At 34.6% G+C, this 23404-nt stretch overlaps 1 protein-coding gene across 1 annotated transcript in view; it reads right to left on the bottom strand.

The window, feature by feature from the left end:
• LOC106165535 (protocadherin Fat 4) overlaps positions 1–18180 on the bottom strand; it is a 75834-nt gene extending 57654 nt beyond the window's left edge. Inside the window, exons 1-3 of the mRNA XM_087003190.1 lie at positions 18168–18180; positions 17751–17825; positions 177–5443 (exon numbers count right to left, since the gene is read on the bottom strand). Of these exons, the coding sequence (XP_086859316.1) occupies positions 177–5443; positions 17751–17825; positions 18168–18180 (5355 nt within the window). The remainder of the gene's footprint in view (positions 1–176; positions 5444–17750; positions 17826–18167) is intronic.
• Positions 18181–23404: the final 5224 nt, after the last annotated feature.

Below are 23404 nucleotides of genomic sequence, written 5' to 3'. Positions count from 1 at the left end.
AGAAAATAAAATGAAATACTTACTGTTGTCTCATTAATAAAGAACATCAGCTCATCTTGCTTTGCAGTCACTTGAAACTTGAAGTCAGAATAATTTGCTCGAGCTGCCTCATCAGTGACTAAGAATAAAGAGCTGCTGTAATTTCCTTCTGGTAAGAAAGCTGTGGTAGTGTTAACTACACTAGGATCATATGTCAAAACAATCACTCTTATTGTAGCATTTGCTGTGAATACCCCATCTGCAGCTTCAATCATAAACTCAAGGTAGGAATCATTTTCGGACTTAAAACGCTTCTCTTTAAGAAGTTTTTTGTAGCTTATTTGACCATTCGTGTACAGTGCTCCAGTTTTTTCATTAATCAAAAACAGTTCAGTCACTGACTTCCCGCTAGATACCTCATCCTCAACATCTCTTAGGGAATATGTTATGTCTGTACTATCCCTGTCAGTGGCTGTGGTCATATTTATCAATGTATAGTACCTGGCGCCATCTGGAACAGTAAAGTTGTATATGCTTTCACCAAACTCTGGAGGTTCATCGTTCACATTAATGACATGCACTGTAGCAGGTACAATGTAGTGGCTGTGATCCAGTGACAGATTGAGGCTGAAGTGAAGGCTTGAGCTCTGCTCGTAATCCAACCCTTCTGCCAGCCAAAGGTGTGTCAAATTTGCACTAATACCAGCAGGTGCCCTAACAAGTCCTATATTTCTCAATGCAGGAACACTAATATTCCCAAATGGTATATCATACTCATTTTCCATTATGTTGATCACAAATTCATCATCAAGAAATAGGACATCCACTGAAGTGCTATTATGTTTGGGGGGTATTCCCAAGTCTCTAGCTTCCACTGTTACCTGTGCTGTGTATGCTATGAGATCATTCAAATCAGGCAGGATACTTGCTATATCAAGCCTTCTAGTGGTGTAAAGCCACCCAGCACTATTAATGCCAAAGATTGTAAAGGGGTTCGAAGTAATTGTGTACTCTATATTTGAGTTATTCCCAAGATCACCATCTTCAACTTCTAAAGTTAAAATGACAGTGTTTTCATAAGCACCATTATGAAGGACAGCAGAATAAGAGTCCTCGGTGAACTGGGGTACATGGTCATTTACATCAATTACGTTGATTGATATTGAAACTGTGATGGTTTCAAATGGTACCAAAGAGGCCTGAACCTTTATCTCATAGACATCTTGAATCCTGGCATCCAATCTTGTGTTGAGATGCAAGCTGTTTTCAGAGGCATTGTACAACAATTCTGGTATTTCTGGATCTGAGGTCACTGAGCAAGATCCGCCATATGTGTTCAGGTTTCCACATAAGTTTTGCAGTACCCAGTTATTTTCTGTGTCATTTTCAGCAACTGCCAACTGCCATGAGTCAGCAGAAATGAGAACCCTAGCCCTAGTTGTGGTGACATGGATCCCATCTGTGACGGATATGGAGAAGTTAACAAAATGAAACGGAGCTTGAAGCTGCAGTGGAAAAGAGCTCATGGTTTGCAATTGTCCACAGTGAGAGATTTGGAAATACTCTGCACCAAGGTCATCAAGGCTGAACTCCAGTGTTGAACCAACAGTGTCTGGGTCACTGGCGTTGATATTGAAAATTGTCATATTTGGAAGTGATGAATTGCTGACAATTCCAAAGAAATTTGCTTCATTATGAAACAGAGGGATTTCATCATTGGTGTCTGACACATGAACACGTATTGGTAATGTCCAGGTTAGGTCCCCTGTCACTGCAGTTAACATTAGGTCATAGTCTTCCTTTGATTCAAAGTCTAATGGTCTTTGCAACATCAAGTTCTTATCAACATCCAGTCCAAAAGTAGAGTTCATTCCAGCAATGCTGCATGTTCCATTAAGTAAGAATTCCTGGCTGCATAAATTGGAATGAACAATACTCTCATTTGGAGTACTTTCAGAAACTTCGATTTTCAATTCGTTTGCAACAATGTGGAGTTTAAGTGATGCATGGGATGTCCATATCCCATCTGTTACCCGGACTGTTAAATTGACTGTGTGAACAACACTATCTGAGAAGTTCAGAGATGATAAACTAAACACTTGACCATAGTTATTTATCAGGAAGTTCTCATTGTCACTGCCAAGCAATTTGTAAGTGATATTCTGATTCTGGTCTGGATCCTCTGCTGTGATGGTGGTTAGAAGTGTATGTGGGTTTATCTCCCTCATAACAGTAACACTGTACTGCTGCTGAAGAAAAACTGGAGGGTTATTATTGACATCAAGTACATGGACTGTGACAGTGATGTTCATTTCAATGGTATCAAAGACAACGTTCAGTAATAATGTGTAAGTGGTATTAGATTCATAATCCAAATGTGAAACAAGTTGAAGGTGATCACTACTCATTGTAAATGTCCCTGTTGGGTCAAGGACACTGCAGTTGGCATATACATGAGCTGACATATTTCCACACAAGTAAGGAACCACAATATTGCCCACTGATTGGTTCTCTGGTATGTAGTACTCTAGATCCAATGCATACACCAGGACATGGACCATGGTTTCATTGGAATGGACACCATCAGAAACTCTCACCTTGCCTTCAATAACCTGAAGTGGATTTGGCATTAATTTCATATCCATCCTTGTCTGAAGTTGTCCACAGTCGGTCACCCAGAAAAATTGGTCTCCTTCTGTGATGGTATAAACAAGATTAGCATTGCTGTCATTATCATGAGCTATCACCATAGCAACTGTTGTATTTTCCTGAGTGAAATTTTGCATTGCTGTGTAAATCTCTTGTTGTATGAAAAATGGCCAATTGTCATTCACATCAAGCACATGGACGGTGACAGTTATGTTCATTTCAATGGTATCAAAGACAACGTTCAGTAATAATGTGTAAGTGGTATTAGATTCATAATCCAAATGTGAATCAAGTTGAAGGTGATCACTACTCATTGTAAATGTCCCTGTTGGGTCAAGGACACAGCAGTTGGCATATACATGAGCTGACATATTTCCACACAAGTAAGGAACCACAATATTGCCCACTGATTGGTTCTCTGGTATGTAGTACTCTAGATCCAATGCATACACCAGGACATGGACCATGGTTTCATTGGAATGGACACCATCAGAAACTCTCACCTTGCCTTCAATAACCTGAAGTGGATTTGGCATTAAACTCATATCCATTCTTGTCTGAAGTTGTCCACAGTCGGTCACCCAGAAATAATGGTCTCCTTCTGTGATGGTATAAACAAGATTAGCATTGCTGTCATTATCATGAGCCATCACCATAGCAACTGTTTTATTTTCCTGAGTGAAATTTTGCACTGCTGTGTAAATCTCTTGTTGTGTAAAAAATGGCCAATTGTCATTCACATCAAGTACATGGACGGTGACAGTTATGTTCATTTCAATGGTATCAAAGACAACGTTCAGTAATAATGTGTAAGTGGTATTAGATTCATAATCCAAATGTGAAACAAGTTGAAGGTGATCACTACTCATTGTAAATGTCCCTGTTGGGTCAAGGACACTGCAGTTGGCATATACATGAGCTGACATATTTCCACACAAGTAAGGAACCACAATATTGCCCACTGATTGGTTCTCTGGTATGTAGTACTCTAGATCCAATGCATACACCAGGACATGGACCATGGTTTCATTGGAATGGACACCATCAGAAACTCTCACCTTGCCTTCAATAACCTGAAGTGGATATGGCATTAAACTCATATCCATTCTTGTCTGAAGTTGTCCACAGTCGGTCACCCAGAAATAATGGTCTCTTTCTGTGATGGTATAAACAAGATTAGCATTGCTGTCATTATCATGAGCCATCACCATAGCAACTGTTGTATTTTCCTGAGTGAAATTTTGCACTGCTGTGTAAATCTCTTGTTGTGTGAAAAATGGCCAATTGTCATTCACATCAAGTACATGGACGGTGACAGTTATGTTCATTTCAATGGTATCAAAGACAACGTTCAGTAATAATGTGTAAGTGGTATTAGATTCATAATCCAAATGTGAAACAAGTTGAAGGTGATCACTACTCATTGTAAATGTCCCTGTTGGGTCAAGGACACTGCAACTGGCATAACCATAAGCTGACATATTTCCACACAAGTTGGGAACCACAATATTGCCCACTGTTTGGTTCTCTGGTACCAGGTACTCCACTGTTTGGTTCTCTGGTATGTAGTATTCTAGATCCAAAGCATACACAAGGACATGGACCATGGTTTCATTGGAATGGAGACCATCAGAAACATTCACTTTGCCTTCGATAACTTGGAGTGGATGTTGGATAAAATTCATCTCAATTTTTGTCTGAAGTTGTCCACAGTCGGTCACCCAGAAATACTGGTCTCCTTCTATGATGGTATAAACAAGATTGGCATTGTCACCTAAATCCCTGTCAGATGCACTTACTGTAGTAATAGTAGTATTTGCTGGAGTTGTGTTCCTAACCACTCCAATATACATGTCCTGATCAAACACAGGGCTATGATCATTAACATCAACCACCTGTATAACAATAGGGACTGTTATGAAAGAGGTATTTTTATATGTGCAATTAAACAGAAGGTGATACTCTTGTTCTGCCTCATAATTGAATGACTGCAAGAAAAGGTCATATCCAATGACATGTATTGGAAAACTGACATTGACATATGCAGAAAGTGAACCATCAGTTATAGAGGAACCTTCTGCGGCCTCAAAATCAATGATTTGAAATCCAACAAAACTGGTATCTTCCTGAACCTCAATTCTGATTCTTGTATTCCTAATGACCAACAAGACCTTGCATTCAAATTCCTGGGAGCCTTGCGAGGCTGTCACTAAGAGCTCATATACCTGCACGGCACATCCAAAGGGACAGACAGAAGTACTAACAGGAATAGTATCAGTTGTGTACAATTCCCCTTCTGATGTCACTCCTAGGAAACTCTGTGCAGAGTTGTTTCCAGACAAGTGAAATCCTGTCACAGCAGGGGGGCTACCATCTGCATCCATTACAGTGAATCTAAATATGGAAGTTCCAACCTCTGTATCAGAGGATACTACAACCCAGTGTATTGGAATGTTCACATCAGACAACCCTGTGGTAAGGTTTTCACCATACGTTGTGGATTTGCTGTAATACTGAAACATCACAGGGTACTCATCAACATCTTCTACAATCACTGTTATCTCCATTGTCGCATAATAAGAGGGACAATCACTGTAATAAACCTCATTAAAGCTGTCATTTACACTGCTGTTGATCATATGAGCTTGAATCAATATCATGTGTGTTCTCTGGACTTCATAATCAAGAGGTCTGATTAATGTAATGGCATGGTTTTCTGTGAGATTAAAAGTTCCATTGCCATCCATTAGTAAGGTGAATTCATAGTCATGTGTTTCATTTGCAAATCCACCAGTGAGTATAGGATTATACACCTCTAAAAATAAACAGAAAGGATCTTTTAGAAGAAACACTCTTAATTTGTTCTCATTTAACAAGATGACACAATTGATCCAATGTGTCCACATGAAGGTAAAATCTAATAGGCCAGCTAAAGGTGAACAAAGGTATGAACTATTTATTTCAGTATCCTCTGTATATGGCACCTAGGTGATTGAAGGAAAAGAGACTTTAATAGACAACCAAGCTGACAGATATACTGACACCAAACAACAAAAACAAAATTCAACAACATTTACAAACAAGGCAGCAAAGCTGTCAAATGTGCAGACAAAAAACAGAAAATAAAGATGCAAAAAAAGGTCATTTTGTCAATTTTGATGCAATAATAAATAATGCTTATAATAGCACTGTCAGTCAACACTGAATTTTAATCATGCACAACAGGTAACATGGTCAATAACAGGAGCGGACCCTGAGATATTTTCTGACAGTATTCCAAAGTATCTATGTTGATCCATCCTCCATTTTAATGGTCTTCCAACAGAAAAAAATAGATACCAGTCACTATAAACTTAATAACCTGTCTTCAAGAAGACCCAGAAGATGGTCTCAATCCACCCCTTCAATAAGATTACAGTTTCAGGACCATGAGAGACTATAGTCACATGATGAAAGTCTCAATATTTGAAAAATGATGACAGTGCATAAAATAATTTTAAATAATGTTTAAAGACATAAAAAAAAAATACAATTGCTTATGTGGAAATACAGAAAATGTGCAGAGCCTCAAGGGGGTGAGAGTTAAAAGTCACAAATGCAAGTGTTTGAGAAAAATTTTAAAGGAAAACATAACAAAACTAGAAAACCACCGAGAGTGCAGACCTCTGCCAAGGCAGCAATTGTTGATTATTGTTAATTATTGATTGATTAGTGAGCCAGTCCACCACTAAAAACTAATCATTGTCCTCTTTGGCCCAATTCTGACAGTTCCTAAAAATTTCAGCAAAATCGGTCCATAACTTTTTGAGTTATGTTGATGACAGACAAACAGGGGTGAAAATATAACCTCCTAGGCAGAGCCTGAGGTAAATATGATTTCAATGAAGCTGCTATTCAAACTTTTAATCTTTGATATATATATATATATATATATATATATATATATATATATATATATATATATATATATATATAATAACCTGCATAATTATCACTGCTTATTTATTATTAATCTAGCAGAGAGCTTAACTTTTGGGAGTTTACAAGGAAATATCAACAAGTGTGCTTTATGTAATCTCCTTTAATGGCTTATCAATTAGGCAAATGACTTTATAACTCAGAAATTAGACTAAGTGATACCCAAGGGATATTAACAGACTGACCCTCTCAAAGGTCTTTCAGGCCCATAAGTCACATCTTAAGAAAAGCACAAAACAATAATGCACAAAATAGGAGACTACCAATTCTGATGCAATAATACATTATGTTTTACTGCACAGTCAACATCAAATTTTATTTTGCACAATAGGTAACAACGACAAAAGTAAAAGCATAAGGTTTCAGGCCCATCAGAGTTCAAGTTTATACTTAGAAAGTGCCAGAATGAGAAAAATGAAAATTTCACACAAAATTGCATAAATTCAATAATAAATGATAACCCAATTGACCTGGCTTTCTAATTTGAACTGCATGCCAATCCTAAAAATCATACTTGTAAGTTAAAAATAATAATAAGTAACACAGTTTTCTTTTCATAATGTTTGCAGTAGCAATGCAAAAATATTGTTGTCAATTTTGATGTAACATTACATAATAAATTATAGAATAATTATCACCAATCTTTGATTATTGACAATAAATAGCATAGACATGTAGAAAATTTGATTACCATTCGGCTTCATGTCCATGGGAGCTCCGAGTCCCACAATGAATATGCCAAAAAGATAATGAATATTTCACTCAAATGTATAACTTCCAGAAAAAGAAGCCAATTAGACTGCTTTTCCAACTCATTCTGCATTTTAGTCCTGTGTTTCTTTTTTAAAGGTTTGACAGTCATAACACGGTTTTCCCATAATGCTCATCATAGCAGCAGCACCAAAAATTGTGTTTTCTTCTATTTTGATGCAATATTACATAATGCTTAACAGCATAATGACCATCAATTTTTAATAATAGAATATTAGTAACATGGACATTCAGAAAACGTGACAAGCAAAGGTCTTCAGGATCATGGAACTTCAAAGTCACACCTTGAAAATGCCAATAAGTGGAAAATTAAATTTTCACAAAAAACTGTTTAACTGCCAGAAAAAATTACCAAACAGACTGCATTGCCAACTGAAGCTGTATTTTAGACCCATGTTTCTTTCCTGTATGTTTGAGAACGGTAATTGACATGATTTTTGTTAAATGGTCATTATGAGAGCAGTGCCCAAAATAGGGGTTTCTTCAAATTTTGATCCAATATTACATAATGTTTAACAGCATAATGACCATCAATTTTTAATAATGGAATATTAGTCACATGAACATTCAGAAAACGTGACTAGCAAAGGTCTGCAGGCTCATGGAACTTCAAAGTCACACCTTGAAAATGCCAATATGTGAAAAATTAAATTTTCACAAAAAACTGTTTAACTGCCAGAAAAAATTACCAAACAGACTGCATTGCCTACTGAAGCTGTATTTTAGCCCTATGTTTCTTTCCTGTAAGTTTGAAAACAGTAAGTGACATGGTTTTTCTTAAATGGTCATCATGGGAGCAGTGCCCAAAATAGGGGTTTCTTCAAATTTTGATGCAATATTACATAATGTTTAGCAGCATAATGACCATCAATTTTTAATCATAAAATATTAGTATCATGGATATTCAGAAAATGTGATTAGCAAAGGTCTGCAGGCTCATGAAACTTCAAAGTCACATCTTAAAAATGCCAAAATGTAAACAAGACAGCACTGTTCTGAAATGGGTTTATTTTCATTTTTAACATTTTTTTAACATAAAACAAAATAAACAGTTTGTTGCCATTTTTATATGACCAACTAAGAAAATTGATGAGATGGGAAAAATATCAATAGAACAGTGTTTAATGTCCAATTTCCTCCATTCTGAGATTCTGAACATAGTGGATGATTGAATCTGACAAACTGCAATGATGAGTTTATTACCATTTTTGACACTTTATTACACAATACACGATAACAAGTTTACCATCATTTTTACACAATCAATTAACAAAGTTGTAAAGATGCAGGAAATATCAAACAAACACTTTTACGTATCTTATTAGTTAAATAATGAGACTGTCCACATGCCTAATAATTGAATCTGAGGAAATGTGAAAAAACAGCATAACTTCTAAAATAAAGGCCCGATCACGCTGATTTTCGAACTTGACCTGCGTATTATGAATATCCATCAGTTCTGTTAGTTTTAAGCCAAAAGGTAAAATGTTATTTCACTTATCGTGTTATCGGTGTTGCATATATGCTGAGAAAAGTGAAATACAGCGTAACTTCCCTAAAAATGACACGATCATGCTGATTTTCGAACTTGACCTGCGGATTATGAATATTCAACAGTTTTGTAAGTTTCAAGCCAAAAAGTAAAATGGTTTTCCACTTATCGTGTTATCGGTGCTGCATATATGCTGAAAAAAGTGAAAAAACAGCATAACTTCCCTAAAAATGGCCCGATCACGCTGATTTTCAAACTCGACCTGCGTATTAGGAATATTCACCAGTTCTGTAAGTTTCAAGCCATAAGAAAAAACGGTGTTCCACTTATCGTGTTATCTGTAAAAGTGCACGTCGGCGACGATGGCGACAACAGAGGCAGATGATGGCTATATGTACAGACACATCTGTGTCTGTACATAAAAAGAAAACAAGGCAGCAAAGCTGTCAAATGTACAGACAAAAAACAGGAAATAACTATGCACAAAATAGGCTACTGTCAATTCTGATGCAAAAGTACATTATGTTAAACTGCAAATTCAACATCAAATTTTAATTATGCTCAACAGGTAATAACAATGTAAGTAAAATGTGTAACAAGCATAAGGCTTCAGGCCCATGGGAGTTCAAGTTCACACTTTGAAAATGTATAACTTCCAGAAAAAGAAGCCAATTAGACTACTTTTCCAACTCAGGCTGCATTTTAGTCCTGTATTTTTTTTTTTTTTTTTTTTTTTTTTGAAAGTTTGGCAATCATAAGTAACATGGTTTTCCCATAATGGTCATCATGGCAGCAGCACCCAAAATTGTGTTTTTCTTCTATTCTGATGCAATATTACATAATGGTTAAGAGCATAAAGACCGTCAATTTTTGAAAATAAAATAAAAACGTATCATGGATTTTCAGAAAATGTGACTAGCACGGGTCTTCAAGCATATCTTGTGAAAAATTAAATTTTCACAAAAAAACTGTTTAACTGGCAGTAAGAATTACCAAACAGACTGCATTGCCTACTGAGGCTGTATTTTAATTGCATGTTTCTTTCCTGTAAGTGCTAAATGTCCAATTTCTTCCATTCTGAGATTCTGAACATAGTGAATGATTGAATCTGACAAACTGCTATGACATGAGTTTATTTCCATTTTTGAAACTTTATTACACAATACACAATAATAAGTTTACCATTATTTTTACAAAATCAACTAACAATTTGTAAAGATGCAGGAAATGTCAAACAAACATTTTTACGTATCTTATTAGTTAACTAATGAAACTGTTAACATGCCTAAGAATTGAATCTGAGGAAATATGAAACAAGGCAGCAAAGCTGTCAAATGTACAGACAAAAAACAGAAAATAATGATGCAAAATAGGTCATTTTGTCAATTTTGATGCAATAATAAATAATGCTTATAATAGCACTGTTAGTCAACACTGAATTTTAATCATACACAACAGGTAACATGGTCAATAACAGGAGCGGACCCAGAGATATTTTCTGACAGTATTCCAAAGTATCTTTGTTGATCCATCCTCCATTTTGATGGTCTTCCAACAGAAAAAAAATAAATATCGGTCAATATAAACTTAAAAACCCGACCGTCTTCCGAAAGACCCAGAAGATGGTCTCAATCCATCCCTTCAATAAGATTACATTTTCAGGACCATGAGAGTTCAAATTCACATGATGAAAGTCCCAATATTTGAAAAATGATGACAGTGCATAAAATAATATTTCATAATGTTTAAAGACATAAAAACCAATACAACTGCTTATGTGGAAATACAGAAAATGTGCAGAGCCTCTGGCAGATGGGAGTTAAAAGTCACAAATTCCAGTGTTTGAGAAAAAATTAAAAAGGAAAACATAAAAAAACTAGAAAAGCACTCTGAGAGCGCAGACCTCTGCCAAGGCAGCAATTTTTGATAATTATTGATTATTGATAGATTACTGACCCGAACCACCACCAAAAACTAATCATTGTCCTCCTTGACCCACTCCTGACAATTCCTGAAAATTTCATCAAAGCCGTTCCATAACTTTTTGAGTTATGTTGATGGCAGACAAACAGGGGTGAAAACATAACCTCCTTGGCAGAGGTAAATATAATTCCAATGAAGCTGCTATTCAAACTTTTAATCTTTGAGTTTGATATATATATATATATATATATATATATATATATATATATATATATATATATATATATATATATATAAAACTTATTTGCAATATAAAACAAAATTTACCTGCATAATTATCACTGCTTCCTTATTATTAATCTAGCAGAGAGCTTAACCATTGGGAGTTTACAGGGAAATATCAACAAGTGTGCTTTATGGCCTATTAATTAGGCAAATGACTTTATAACATTATAACTTGGCCTAGTGATACCCAAGGGAAATTTACAGACTGACCCTCTCAAAGGTCTTCAGGCCCATAAGTCACACCTTAAGAAAAGCAGAAAACAATAATGCACAAAATAGGAGACTATCAATTCTGATACAATAATACATTATGTTTAACTGCACAGTCAACATCAAATTTTAATTATGCACAACAGGTAACACCGAAGAAAGTAAAAGCATAAGGCTTCGGGCCCATCAGAGTTCAAGTTTATACTTAGAAAGTGCCAGAATGCATAAATTTAATAAAAATGATAATCTAATAGAGCTGGTTTTCTAATATGAGCTGTATGTCAATACTAAGAATCATTCTTGTAAGACTAGTTGAAAAAATAGAAAGTAACAGTTTTCTTTCTATAACATTAATGGTGGCAGTGCACAAAGTAGGTTTTTTGTCAATTTTGATGCAACATTACATAATGATTAACTGTATAAATACCACCATGTTTTAAATATCTACTATTAAAAACATGGACATTAAAAAAATGTGATTACCACTGGGCTTCATGCCCAAGGGAGCTCTAAGTCCCACATTGAAAATTCCAGTATGTGAAAGATAAATATTTTCACAAAAAAACTCTATAACTTCCAGAAAATTAACTAATGAGACAGATTGAAGCCGTATTTCAGTCCTATGTTTCTTTCCTTTAAGTGTAAAAAGAGCAAGTGACATGGTTTTCCTTTCATAGTCACTACAGAGGCAGTGCCCAAAATAGGGTTTTTTTTCAATTTTGATGCAATATTACACAATGCTTAACAGCATAATAACCATCAGTTTTTTAATGATAAAATGAAACTATCATGGATATTCACAAAATGTGTCTAGCCCATAGAGTTCAGACACACTTTCAAAAATCCCAAAATCTAAACAAGAAAAACTAAATTTAAAAGAGTTTATTTCCATTTTCAATACATTTTTTTTACATAAAAAAATAATCCATTTACTGTCATTTTTATATGATCAATTAAAATATGTTGTCAAAGGAAAAATATCAATAGAACAAATTTAAATGTCCAACTTGCTCCATTCTGAGATTCTTAACTTAGTGAATGATTGAATCTGACGAACTGCATATATGAGTTCCTTTCCATTTTTGATACTTTATTACACAATGCACAATAAAAGGCGTACTGTCATTTTTATATAATCAACTAACAATATTTTTAAGAAGCAGAAAATGTCAAAACAACACTTTTACATATCTAATTTGTTCCATAATGAGACTGTTAACATGCCTAAGAATTAAATCTGAAGAAAAACCACTTATATACAAAAAGGCTAATAACTTCATCAAAACTTAACTGATCAAGCTTACTTTCAAACTTGATCTGTATATTAGTCAGACTGATCACTCCTGTAAGTTTCAAGACAAAAGGCTGATTGGTTTTCCTTAAAATGCGTTATCAGTGTTGCATATATGCTGAATAATGGAAAAAAACAGCATAACTTCAAATTTGTAAAAATAGTCCAATCAAGCCAATTTTCGAACTTGACCTGCGTATTATGAATATTCATCAGTTCTGTAAGTTTCAAGCCAAAAGGTAAAATGGTTTTCCACTTATCGTGTTATCGGTGCCGCATATATGCTGAAAAAAGTGAAAAAACAGCATAAATTCCCTAAAAGTGACCCCATCATGCTGATTTTCGAACTTGACCTGCGTATTATGAATATTCATCAGTTCTGTAAGTTTCAAGCTAAAAGGTTAAACGTTTTTTCACTTATCGTGTTATCGGTGAAAGTGCACGACGGCGACGACGACAGACGCAGGTGACGGCTATATGTACAGACACATCTGTGTCTGTACATAATAATAATAAGTAACACAGTTTTTTCATAATGTTTGCAGTAGCAGTGCAAAAAGATTTTTGTCAATTTTGATGTAACATTACATAATAAATTATAGAATAATTATCACCAATTTTTGATTATTGACTATAAATAGCATGGGCATTTAGAAAATTTGATTACTATTCGGCTTCATGTCCATGGGAGCTCCGAGTCCCACAATGAATATGCCAACACGATAATAATGAATTTTTCACTAAAATGTATAACTTCCAGAAAAAGAAGCCAATTAGACTGCTTTTCTAACTCAGGCTGCATTTTAGTCCTGTGTTTCTTTTTTGAAAGTTTGACAGTCATAAGTAACACGGTTTTCCCATAATGGTCATCATGGCAGCAGCACCAAAAATTGTGTTTTCTTCTATTTTGATGCAACATTACATAATGCTTAACAGCAAAATGACCATCAATTTTTAATAATAATATATACCTATCATGGATTTTCAGAAAATGTGACTAGCATGGGTCTTCAAGCCCGTGGAGGTTCTAAGTCACACCTTGAAAATGCCAATATGTGAAAAATTAAATTTTCACAAAAAACTGTTTAACTGCCAGAAAATATTACCAAACAGACTGCATTGCCTACTGAAGCTGTATTTTAGTCCCATGTTTCTTTCCTGTAAGTTTGAGAACAGTAAGTGACATGATTTTCCTTAAATGGTCATCATGGGAGCAGTGCCCAAAATAGGGGTTTCTTCAAATTTTGATGCAATATTACATAATGTTTAACAGCATAATGACCATCAATTTTTAATAATAAAATATTAATATCATGGATATTCAGAAAATGTGACTAGCAAAGGTCTTCAGGATCATAGAACTTCAAAGTCACACCTTGAAAATGCCAATATGTGAAAAATTAAATTTTCACAAAAAACTGTTTAACTGCCAGAAAATATTACCAAACAGACTGCATTGCCTACTGAAGCTGTATTTTAGTCCCATGTTTCTTTCCTGTAAGTTTGAGAACAGTAAGTGACATGATTTTCCTTAAGTGCTCATCATGGGAGCAGAGCCCAAAATAGGGGTTTCTTCAAATTTTAATGTAACATTACATAATGTTTAACAGCATAATGACCATCAATTTTTAATAAAAGAATATTAGTAACATGGACATTCAGAAAATGTGACAAGCAAAGGTCTTCAGGATCATTGAACTTCAAAGTCACACCTTGAAAATGCCAATATGTGAAAAATTAAATTTTCACAAAAAACTGTTTAACTGCCAGAAAATATTACCAAACAGACTGCATTGCCTACTGAAGCTGTATTTTAGTCCCATGTTTCTTTCCTGTAAGTTTGAGAACAGTAAGTGACATGATTTTCCTTAAATGGTCATCATGGGAGCAGTGCCCAAAATAGGGGTTTCTTCAAATTTTGATGCAATATTACATAATGTTTAACAGCATAATGACCATCAATTTTTAATAATAAAATATTAGTATCATGGATATTCAGAAAATGTGACTAGCAAAGGTCTTCAGGCCCATGGAACTTCAAAGTCACATCTTGAAAATGCCAAAATGTAAACAAGACAGCACTTTTCTGAAATGGGTTTATTTCCATTTTTAACACTTTTTTTAACATAAAACAAAATTAACAGTTTACTGCCATTTTTATATGACCAACTAAGAAAATTGTTGAGATGGGAAAAATATCAATAGAACAGTATTAAATGTCCAATTTCCTCCATTCTGAGATTCTGAACATAGTGGATGATTGAATCTGACAAACTGCAATGATATGTGTTTATTTCCATTTTTGACACTTCATTACACAATACAAGATAATAAGTTTACCATCATTTTTACATAATCAACTAACAATGTTGTAAAGATGCAGGAAATGTCAAAAAAACACTTTTACATATCTTATTAGTTCAATAATGAGACTATTAACATGCCTAAGAATTGAATCAGAGAAAATGTGAAAAAAAAGCATAACTTCCCTAAAAATGACCCAATCATGCTGGTTTTCGAACTTGACCTGCGTATTATAAATATTCATCAGTTCTGTAAGTTTCAAACCAAAAGGTAAAACGGATTTCCACTTATCGTGTTTACGGTGTTGCATATATGCTGAAAAAAGTGAAAAAAAAAGCAAAACTTCCCTAAAAATGACCCGATCATGCTGATTTTCGAACTTGACCTGCGTATTATACAAATTCATCAGTTCTGTAAGTTTCAAAGCAAAAGGTAAAACGGTTTTCCACTTATCGTGTTTACGGTGTTGCATATATGCTGAAAAAAGTGAAAAAACAGCATAACTTCCCTAAAAATGGCCCGATCATGCTGATTTTTGAACTTGACCTGAATTTTATGAATATTCATCAGTTCTGTAAGTTTCAAGTCAAAACATAAAACCGTTTTCCACTTATCGTGTTTACGGTAAAAGTGCACGCCAACGGCAACGGCAACGGCAACGGCGACGACAGACGCAGGTGACGGCTATATGTACAGACACATCTGTGTCTGTACATAAAAACAACATAACTTCTAAAATAATGGCACGATTATGCTGTTTTTCAAACTCAACCTGTGTTTTAGCAGCATTGACCACTCCTCTGAGTTTAATGACAATTGGCCTATCTGTTTTTCTTATATTGTGTTATCAGTGTTGCATATGTGCTGAAAAAAAGTGAAAAAACAGCTTAACTTCCATAAAACAGCTTTTCATTTACTGTGTTATCGATGTTGCAAAAATGCTGAAAAAAGTGAAAAAATAGCCTAAATTCACTAAAAATGACCCAATCATGCTGATTTTCAAAGTTGACCTGCGTATTATAAATATTCATCAGTTCTGTAAGTTTCAAGCCAAAAGGTAAAATGGTTTTCCATTTATGGTGTTATCGGTGCTGCATATATGCTGAAAAAAGAGAAAAAATAGCTTAAATTCACTAAAAATGACCCAATCACCCTGATTTTCAAACTTGTCCTGCATATTATGAATATTCATCAGTTCTGTAAGTTTCAAGCCAAAAGGTAAAATGGTTTTCCACTTATCGTGTTATCGGTGCTGCATACATGCTGAAAAAAGTGAAAAAACAGCATAAATTCCATATAAGTGACCCGATCATGCTGATTTTCGAACTTGACCTGAGTATTATGAATATTTATCAGTTCTGTAAGTTTCAAGCCAAAGGGTAAAACAGCTTTTCATTTATTGTGTTATCGGTGTTGCAAAAATGCTGAAAAAAAGTGAAAAAATAGCCTAAATTCACTCAAAATGACCCAATCATGCCGATTTTCAAACTCGACCTGCTTATTATGAATATTCATCAGTTCTGTAAGTTTCAAGCCAAAAGGTAAAATGGTTTTCCACTTATCGTGTAATCGGTGCTGCCTATATGCTGAAAAAAGTGAAAAAACAGCATAAATTCCCTATAAGTGACCCGATCATGCTGATTTTCGAACTTGACCTGCGTATTATGAATATTTATCAGTTCTGTAAGTTTCAAGCCAAAAGAAAAAACAGTTTCCACTTATCGTGTTATCGGTAAAAGTGCACGGCGACGACGGCGACGACGGCAACGACGGCGACGACAGACGCAGATGACGGCTATATGTACAGACACATCTGTGTCTGTACATAAAAAGAAAATAATTTGATAATTCTGACCTTCCAAAGGCTGAAAAAGAACTTGCATTTTCTTAGCAAAAATCACTCAAACACTTAGAAAATCAGTAGTAAAGCAAAAATACCATTGAACAATTTTGGGGTAACTTTGCCAAAATACAAATGAAAAACAACCCTTTTACCTTGAAAGAAAATCAATTATTTTTGTAAGATAAACCAATCATGTAGAATTTTGAAAAGAGCCTGTATTTCTACTAAAATAATGAAGTAAAAAATATAAATATGAAGGAAAACAAAAAATCAGTTTTGCACTTAATTATAGGGAGAACTCTGTCAAAATATTTACAAATAAATCCAATTTTTCATAAAAATATGCTAATCATGCTGAATTTTTAAAAGGCCTGCCTTATAAGCATGCAAATCTCCACACCAAAAGAAAAAGATGATCTGGCATATTTTCATTGTTACAGGATACAAAAAATATTCAATAACTATTGTAAAATTAATTCCAATCATGTTGAATTTGAAAAAAAAATTTGCTTTTGTTTTTACAAAATTCAAATACACTCAGTATTTAACGAAAACCAAAAATACCCAAAGTAATATCTACTAGTTTTAACTAGTTTTAACAAAGACTTAAATGTCCACATATTTAAAGAAATAAAAAAAAAATTATGGAAAAATTAGTTCAAGCTCAGTTTTGAACTTGACAAGCATTCATTATGCTTACAGACTTAAGTGATGGAAATACAGAGAGAGATATGACTGTGTTTGTCAAAAAACATATCATTGGCAAAATCTGTTGTCTCCTTTTCTTCAAAATATAGACAGTTAAAATATTTTATGCATTTGCATCTGACAGTAATACAGTAAGATCTGACACTATAGAAATTTTATATATATATATATATATATATATATATATATATATATATATATATATATATATATATATATATATAAGAACCAATGCAAAGTATTGAATTTGACTTGCACTTGAAGCCTGCAAGTAAACTTAAGGGTCACAAGTAAAGGTATTAATCATAGATTCTCACCTGTACCCAGGCTTGTATTTTCAGGAAAACTGAGATCAAGCTTCTCTGGGACAAACTTGAAAGGAGATTCTGGTACTGTAAGTAAAATTCATTGCCAATTTGACATTGATTGATTCTATCAATACAGTCCTTAAAGATTTGTGTGTGATGTTATTTTAAAATTACTATCATGGGTTGATATTAGACAAAATGCAAGGTGATAAAATATTTTAGCAAAATTCAGTTTAGTCAAAAGTCTAACATTGACTCTTTCTTTATTTTCTTATCACTGTCAATGCCAATTTGTAATTGGCTGCAGAATTATGAAACATTTTGGAATAATCATATAGTTTAATTCATTATATTTCAACTGTAACATGAACTTTCATTTATTTGGTGCCATGCCATATCTGAAAAAAAAAAACATATAATACTTACTATGCCTAGGCATTTTGATACTGTTACTGTACCTAGTGCCAAACCCTCGACCAGGCAAGTAACTATACACGGAAAAATAATAGCATCTTCTGGGAAGCAATCCATCTATGATAACCCGCTTTTCCTAGTAAATATTAAATACACTGTCTTATATAACTAACAAAATAAAAAATTGCACTTTAAAAGAACCAAATAAAAATATCTAACCATACAATGCAACTCCTTAAACCCCCTTTACACTGCACGGCATCCTCTCTGCATCCATGGTGCGACCATGAAACTGGCCGGGACACTGTTAGACACTCAAAGAATGCATACAGAATGTATGCATTGCTGAGGACACCATGGTCACCACAAAGTTTTGCGTGTGTTCAAAACAATAGCACAAAAAACAGGATTGTGGTTGGTCATTACAAGGTTGCTCAAGGGATGCAGAGAAGACACAAAAGCATAGCCGTGGTCACTGAGAGGATGCACTACAGTCGCAGAAAGGAGGGACTAGCATCACTTTGATTGCAGAATGAATGCTCAATGGTCAGCCAAAGGTCGGACATAAAATATTAAATTTTTACTCCCAAACAGGGCCGTGCAAGGGTATTTTTTCACCAGTGACAGAAAATCTGAGAGTAACAGCTACTAAAGGTCTCATACCAGTCTCCAATGGAATTTTTTTCTACAGCTTTAAACCTATCCATCTTCGGAGGTGATTATAGAACAATAATTTGGACTCTTTCTCTTCAAGATGCAATTTTTGTCATAGTTTTGGCTGAATGGGTCTGTTGAAAACATATTCAAACATTCTTGTTGTGTCAGTCAGCCTATCTTGTCTTTGGCGCCAGACCTACTTCTTAAAAGGACAAGAATGATCATCTGGCTTATTAACAATACATGCATACATTGCATTGCCTGTAGGATGGTTAAATTGCCTTTAAATCACATTTTTGAGTTTTTTGCATGTTTATTTTAATCAAAAAAGTATCTAACATTCGATGTTATAATGTTTTTTGAGTTTGCACTGCAAAATGTGTTTTTGATGAGTTTTTCAACCAGCAGACCCTAGTCAGACTGATGACTAAGCCACACCTCTGTTGCTATCGGCTGTTGCCATGAGGGGGAAGAGCAAAGTTAATGAGTTATAAGCCAATTATGTGTGTGGTAACAGGTCATAAGTCTTACAACAGCTGAGCAGTGAAGAAGTAGAGTACTCTATGGGGAAGAGAAAAGTTTGTTTGTAAGAAAAATCAATAACAAAAAGAAAAAAAGGCATTGGTAACAATACTTTTAGGTCTTAATTTTTGCGATATATATTGGTGAGCGTACCTGTGACAAGTCACGAAACCAGAAATGTTCGAAGCCGTTTCAAAAACATGTTTTGTCAGCTGTAAAACGCAACATAGACTGGGTTCCCATACTTAGACAGATCATCTGGATCGACCTAACTCCCAGGGGGTTCAAGCTAAATTGCTACCAGCTCAAGAAGCTTTAATGCTGTCACGCCTACCAAATCAGCTAGGGGTAAAGATAATTACCCCCTAACATTTTTACTAGGCGTAACAGACATTTAAGCTGGTCAAATTGACAGCTATTTAGTGAGACTCCCCAGGGAGATAGATTGATCCAAATATCTGTGGGAATGGTCCCATTGAATCTATTGATTAAAACTCATGTTGACAAAAAAAGTTTTCTTCTCCAAGTCATGAATATTTTAAGGGGCTTGAGAGACATGTGAAAAAATTGTGATGGGAATGGCTAAATGAGAGAAATTCAAGCAAGGGTTGATTACATGATTTTTTTTAAAAAATGCATGTTAGCGGGATATTGCATTTCGTGATGTTTGGAGAAAATTAATTTCAAAATCACTCATCAAGCGAGAAGAAAGAGTTCAAAATGTAGGCAAAAGATGGAACTTGCAAAAAGACCACGAGAATAGTCAAGACTAACCGGGTAAAAAGTAACTTGTGTGATGTGTGTAAAAATAAAAAATGCCGAATTTGCAAATCTGTTACTAGATTTTAACTTTCATATACAATTACAAAGAGCTGTGAAAACAATCATGCAGCATTACCTGTCAAAAACTCGAGTCACACGAGTGACAGCCACTTTCTCTCAGATACAAACTATTTCATGTGAACACTTTACCTATAACAGAGAAGGAAGCTTCCAGGTAAAATTGCTCGATTGCTGAGGAAGGCCCATAGAAATGTTCAAATGCAACTTCACAACTCTTAATTGCCGTTAAACGTAACCGCCTTTGTTAGTGCTTCCTACTACATATTAGTATGCTTGACACCCTACTTTGCATCACTAGGCTAGGGACCAGTCCAGAGCTGACAATCAAAATGGCAGTACACTTACAAATCTAACGTGTGATCAGAAAATGTTACAAAAACACGATTTTCTGGCATTTCAAAGCACCAAAACAAAATATTTCTAGATAACAATGAGCAATGGTTCTATCTGTTCTATCTATCAGCTAAGAATTTGACTAATAAACTCTGTTAACCAACCTGCGAACGTTTTTGACTGTTTTAACAGCTTTCTTGATTGATGAGATAAGTGAATCGGTTTCAAGTATATCTCAATATCTGAGCAACCAAACATTATGAAAATTGCACTAATTGTTGTTGGGAATGTGGACTACAGATGGATATCAGGAATTTTAGAAGAAATTGTTTGTTTTAAAGTAATTGTCCTTTGAAGTGAATAACCCATTGAAATATGGGGCAATTTAATGTAAAAGACTATAAAATCAAAAGGAAATAGTTTAAGACAATTCCCTGGTATCCTTTTGTGGTACTTTCACCCAGCTTTATGATGCCTTTTGAATCACTTGAAAAGTTGTCTTGGTTGTAGAGAAAATCCCAAAACCAAAAACGGTATTTTTCCCCCCTAAAATGGCGCTACAGCATCATCCCTTGGACACTGGACTTACAACTTCTGGCCTTAAGTTCCCACATAAATAAAGTGCTCTACATTACTTAGGGCTCATTCAGAACAGAACATCCATGGATCAAATATGGTGGACCCTACGCAAAAGATGAGCCACAGAGCTGATGATATTCTCTCTGCATGCACATGTGCAAATAAACGGAGTAAACATGTACTCTGGCGGTACTAATAAAGCTGTTTCCTGATAATTGCACGCTTAATAAGTTTACCTGTATACCATATCTGGACAACACATGATAATTGCAATAATAATAATAATAATGGTATTCATCCCAACAGCTATATGCATGCACATCATATGCCCAAGCTTGCCCAGGGAATGTCTCATGCACCCAAGATACGTTAGCTTGGCTCCAGCTTATGGCTACTGCAGTGGGGTTACCTGAAAACAATAAGATGTTATTGTAAGGGAAGCAACACAAGATGATTTATCTGGTGCAGCTGCTATCATGATTACTGGGCTCAAGCTTTAATTGCAAAAAGACGAGCAAATAAACTGTATCTTTAAGTTGAAAATTCAAATTATGTTATATATCAACTTTTTATCACTTCAAAATATGAAATATGTTTGAGGATATTGTTACCCTGTGCCAAAAACTCCTCACTTGCTGCCTTACTTTCTTTTGGATAACAGATATATCTTCAGTGTTCAGTGACTAAATTAATTAACATTTACACATGCCATTGTATTGGTGACTTCATAATTGCGATTTTGAAGTAAAAATGGAAAATCAGTTTCTCAAATATTTCCTTTACCTGAGCACCCATGAACACAGTTTTATTTGGATGATTATAAAGGGTTAAAATATCTTGTCAGCAACCTTAAGTTTTATCATCAAAATGCATAAAAAGAGCTTTTTGTGAACATTTTGCTGATTGAAACAATAACAATCTCCCACAAAATAAGATTTTGGCATTTTTATCTCCCCTTGCTAACACAACAGATACTGCCAGTTGTTTCTGTGTTTGGGCTTCAATCTCTTGTAGTATTGTTATGTTATGTTATGTTATGTTATGTTATGTTATGTTCCCCTAATTGCAAACTTTTATTAAACAAAGGCATTATTTTGTTTTTTAAATAATAAAATCTGACCTAAGGCTTTTAATAAAACCAGTGACATGGTTTTTAATTACTTAATGGTTTCATTAAATTGGGATTGAGATGGTATTCGAGGGTGCTCAGGTTAAGTAATTTGAGAAATTCATTTTTCAATTTTTACCCCAAAATTGCAATTATGATGCCATCAGTAAGACTGCATTCCCACAGATTTTTAGATCAATCTATCCCCATGGGGAGTCTCACTAGATTGCAGTCAGGTTAGCCGGCTTAAATGTCTGTCCTACCTACTAAAAGCTGTAAGGGGGTTATTAACTGCTCGGCTGACAGCAATTCAGCGTGAACCCCCAGGGAGTTAGACTGATCCAGATAGATCAATCTAAATCTATGGGAACCCAGTCTTAGATGACATTAATTTTGTGTACATACATGTTCAGGAATTTAGTCAGTGAAACTTAAGATTCATCTGTTATCCAAAAAAGTATGTAAGCCAGTATACATAGAGTTTTTGGCTAACCCTAATAGTACCCATAAAATGAAACTGAATTATGAATTTTTATCCACTTTAAGGGAGATTAATATGTAAGGGTCCATTTCCTTATCCACTTAGGTAAATGTAAATACAAACAGAGTCAGGTAATGAGATAATACTGTCATATCAAAAAAACATCAGTTTGAAGAATGATATATTTTTCTTCAGTCAACAGCTAATATTGAGATTTTACCTCCAATATTTCCAGTATTTAACCTCCAATATAGGATGAAATTCTTATCTGAATAACATCAGTTTAATTGTTCTAATCAAGCTAATAATGAAGCATCGGCATTTTGTGTTAAATTGTTTGTTTTTTTTCTTATTTTAAATATATCTCTCTCTCACCCAAATGCCAATCAATACCATTTGAATGCCTATATAATCACAACAGTAAGTACTACAATTTGATGTCAGGGAATAGGCAAAAATCCTTTGTTTTAACAAAAAATACATTGTTTTTTTTAACTCTTTTCACTTGACAAAAATGCATACTTCTATAAAATTTAAATCATATAAAGGAGCTTACTTAATTCCGGAATTTCAGTTTATATTGTAGGAAAATCCCCAAATGGGAACCACTGAGTTAAGGATTGTAACCACGCATAATTTGTAATTTCAAGAACCATGTACTGGTACAACAACATTCTCAAACCACCTTTAAAGAGTTTGGTCTGACTAATAAACCCATGAGAAAGG

This window comes from Lingula anatina, chromosome 2 (genome assembly GCF_051362555.1).
Source record: "Lingula anatina isolate TDL-2025a chromosome 2, LinAna3.0, whole genome shotgun sequence".
Classification (NCBI taxonomy): Eukaryota; Metazoa; Brachiopoda; class Lingulata; order Lingulida; family Lingulidae; genus Lingula; species Lingula anatina.
The sequence above is the reverse complement of the archived record's forward strand: the minus strand, read 5'-3'. Positions and strand labels throughout refer to the sequence as shown.